The sequence below is a fragment of the Saccostrea cucullata genome, unplaced genomic scaffold (assembly GCF_032062105.1).
Source record: "Saccostrea cucullata isolate Sc308-1 unplaced genomic scaffold, CSIRO_AGI_Scuc_v1 ctg966, whole genome shotgun sequence".
Classification (NCBI taxonomy): Eukaryota; Metazoa; Mollusca; class Bivalvia; order Ostreida; family Ostreidae; genus Saccostrea; species Saccostrea cuccullata.
The window spans coordinates 81624-85802 of NW_026940431.1; the positions used below are offsets into that span (position 1 = coordinate 81624).

The following is a 4179-nucleotide window of genomic DNA, read 5'->3' on the forward strand; positions in this document are numbered from 1 at the left end:
GAGTAAAAAGTCTGTAAAACATTTGTCACCTTTGTGACGTTTAATAACTTGTTTGAAATTCTCAAAAGTATTATTAACAATGACATATAATTTTATGCAGACACAAAATATTTAGATGAGTTTCAAGATGAGAAATAAACCAATTTTGTAAAGGGAGATAATCCAAATTTACAGTAATAACCACTTAGAGTTAACAGAAAAATCATGAAAATGGGTCTGTCAACGCCGCTGACTTGACCGAACTAGGGTAAGTTCAGACCCATAAACTTAAATTTATTTATCTTTGAATTATGAAAATGATGAAAATATCAAAAGTGTTATTCTTTCTGTTTTGTATGCTTCTTATTTCAAACATTAAATTCATTAAAATAATTAAAGAGAGACTTGATTTAAATAAGGGAGACCTATTTAAATTTTATGTTATTTACAGAACTACTGAATGAAAAAAGAAACCGAATTTGTAAAACACTTCTGTCTGTGTTTTGATGAACAAAATTTATAATTTTCACAAAGAACAACTGATAAATAGAAAACAAATTCAGATTTTCATTCAGAATTTTAAATATTTGAGAATTGATGTTTCATGTAACAGTGGATGCACATTACCCAAAGGTGTGCTTTTATTTCGTTACTGTAAAACTCTGACTAGTTTAAGTGCATCCTATACCATTAAATGATTGTGTTTGGCGCTTTTTACAGGATATCTTCGTGTGACTCTTTGTAACTAAAAGACATTCAGGAGTCTATAGATATTTTTATAATTCTGTTACTGTGGAATCATTTTTTTTCGTGGGGGTCAATGTTCGTGGGTAGCCAAAAAATTTCTGGTTCGTGGGGACGTAATTTCGTTGATAACAAGTTATATTTCGTAATTTAACTTTATGAATGATAAAACAAATGTTTGTATATACGTTCGTGGGGATGTTAATTCGTGGATCAGGGTTACCCACGAAAGCCACGTACATTGGTCCCCCGTGAACAATAATGATTTCACAGTAATTGTGGCAGTTTGTCTTTTGTTATTTGACGTCTGGTAAAGTGAATGTTTGAGTAAAGAGCAGCCTGGAGGTTCCCTGTCACCTGTTTTTTAAATCAGTGAAATGGTACTTATAATATGATAGAATGAGAAGAAATATTCAAATTATAAATGTAAAACATGGGCTTCTAATTTGGTAATCTGTGACAAACTTGTTGAATTCTCATTTCTGTGGCTGCGTGTATCTTGCGGTATGGTTCTTGTCTGAGAGATTGTTGGTATGAGTATAGAGCAGCCTGGAGGTTCCCTGTCAACTGTTGACAGATCCCAAGAATTTGCCACGATATGTCTCTGTGTGGTAAAGGTATAAGCTGTCCCTGATCATAGTGAACTAGGGTCTGTAGATCATCTAGAGCTGTTTGTACTCTCGTTGTTGTGTCTACATGTCTGTAGCACAAGATCTCTAGCATGTATAACAGTACAAATGGTGGGATAAGTAATGAAGACCCCATCTTGATCTGTAGAGCTGACCGTTGTTCTGGTATCAATTCACTGATGTAATGGACTTCATTGTCAAGTGTGATATCCCATGCTACAGCCTGTCTCATCTTTGCAGACCAGGATTGTCCCCCAACAGCCTCAGTATAAATCTCTGTTTCTACATTATACCAATACATCACATATGGCTGTGATAACTTGACCTTGGTCATCTCTATGATAGATAAAGCTTCCGTGTATCTAAGTGTCTTGTAATAATACATGGCTATATACAGCATGTCAGTAATACAACCAAACTTGGCTGCTAATTTCAGCATGTAGAGGGAGATTTTGTCAGCTCTATACCTCAGTTTGTTTTCCTGTGTGTAAGTTTCCATGAATAACACAAAAATTGTTTTCTGTAGGACACAAGCTGTACGTTTCTGTAGCATCACGACTTGATACTGTGTTAGGAGGGGTAAGCATATCATCTGTTCTATCGTATGTAGGTGTCTCATACAGGTTTCTAGGTTTGATGTGCCAGGATCTTCATATTTGTATATCTCCAGGAATAAATATATATCAAAATCAGTCTCAGAAATCAGAGTATGTTCATCTGTACAGATGGAGAGTCTGGGGTTATATAGGACATTTATGATACAAGACCTAATAGAGGGACTGTTTAGTAGGAATACTAAACCCTTCTTGTACAATCCATACAGTCTTATAAATAGCTGATGCTGAGCTTTACCATGTACTTTACCAAGAAACATGTTGTTTTGGGGAATGAAAAAATTGGGACATACTCCCTCATACACCCACTTAAGGACTTGCTTAAAACAGATCCAGAAACACTCCAGGAGAGTTTGTGGACACCATTGTTGTAATGTATTTTGTTGTATCACCCAGAAAACTGCTGTCTTCATGTGATAGGAACACAGTAATTTATCATCATCACTTATACCATTGTTAATTATTTCTGTTAAGAACAATTTAAGCAAGCCATAAGTTATGAATTGACAATGATGCATAGCACACACAAGTTTATGTTCTGCAAAAGAGAAAGAAATTCTCCATTCATGGTCTTCAAGACGTCCTAACTTATGTCCAATTGCTACAAAGTGACATCCGTTTTTAACTATATCATCAACAACATGAGGCTGGGGCCAGGAGTTACATCTGTCTATCCATGAGGAGGCAGATGGAGGCCAGAGGTCACTAACAAAACAGTGGGCAAAATCATACTCTGTCCTTCCTGGAAGAACTCCAGTGGCACATGGTCCATGAAGAATTGAGTTTGGGAAAACTGCAGAACACATAATCTTTCTGTATTTTGAACTGGAGATATAAAGCCTGTTATTCATTCTAACACAAGATCTCTGGATGTCTTTGTCCATGCTTGGTGACAGTAAATATAACAAAGTAAATCCTGGTGGACTATCAGAGCAGTCACAGAGGATCAGTGTTTGTATGTGTATGTTGTAATACTGAGATTGAGATAATTCCCATATCACATGGTGATTATTTTGCCAGTACATAGAGTCAAGATCTGATTCAATTAGTCTGAATCCTTCTTTGTAACTTCCACTCCACATCGCACTGCCCCCAACTTTTTCTATCAAATTCTCACTCATGTCCAACACATCTCTCCTCATGGCCAATTGATATGAAGTCCCAAGTTTTTTACACAGTCCCATGAACACTGACTCAGACATATGATCTAGGGCCGTCTTTCTAATGATATTAAAGGGAAATCTAAAAATGATATATGCCATTTAGCAGGTCCAGCACGATACCCTGATAAAGGTAAATAGCTTGATTTATTTTTAAAGAATTTTTTAATTTAATTTTCAAAAAATACCTTGATCAAAAATACCTTTTCAATACAAAAAATACCATGATCAAGGTATTTGTAATACCTTGAAAAAGCTATATGGCTTTATCAAGCTATATACCTTTATTAGGGTATTGTGCTGGACCTGTTAAGTTAATCATTCAATGCTTACATACTGTTCATAAGTTTATTTTTATTGGTTAATTTAGATTTCACTCCCAGCCTTAAAAAATTGCCTTTTCTTTTCAATGAAAATTTAGTCTTCTAAAAATATTGTATCTGTACCATCACAATTAATTGTTCTCAACATAGTATTAAATTTACAAAGAACGAAATAGAGAAGAATAGAAAAGATGTGCTACGTGCATATAAAGTTAAAGTGAGTACGATATTGAAGTAACACACAAATATTAATTAAAACTCACATTGATGAAGTTCTCAAGTTATCCATTCTTACAGGCAAGATATGAAAATTACCAGGTACTATAAATAGAAAATGAAGATCCCTTTAGATCTACTTTCCCTTTATATCCAGTTTTTGAATCAATCGTAACTACTCGGCCATTTTCTGAAAGATATATATTAATATTTATCGTTTACGGAAATGGCCGATTGGTTACCATTGTTATAGAATGGAATTTAATATTAAAAATATTTATTGTACTTTATAACTAAAAATGATATTGGATTCCTCAAAGAAACGTGGAACCCCGATAAAAAATAAGCTGATAGGAAGATTCATCCATTTGTAGGGAAATCCCCCCTAAAACATTTTTACTTTAGAGAAGGAGTTTACTTTTTTTAACGGTCTTCCGTTTCCAACGTATTACATATTCTTTTTTTTCATTTTCCTAGACGTCAACTTTGAGGCCTCATATTTCACTCATTTCTC

At 34.4% G+C, this 4179-nt stretch overlaps 1 protein-coding gene across 1 annotated transcript; it reads right to left on the reverse strand.

The window, feature by feature from the left end:
- Positions 1 to 976: 976 nt before the first annotated feature.
- Positions 977 to 3181, reverse strand: LOC134255407 (uncharacterized). Its single transcript, XM_062737925.1, has one exon. The coding sequence runs from the start codon at positions 3166 to 3168 to the stop codon at positions 1165 to 1167; it is 2004 nt and encodes a 667-aa protein (XP_062593909.1). The 5' UTR covers positions 3169 to 3181; the 3' UTR covers positions 977 to 1164.
- Between the last annotated feature and the right edge of the window lie 998 nt (positions 3182 to 4179).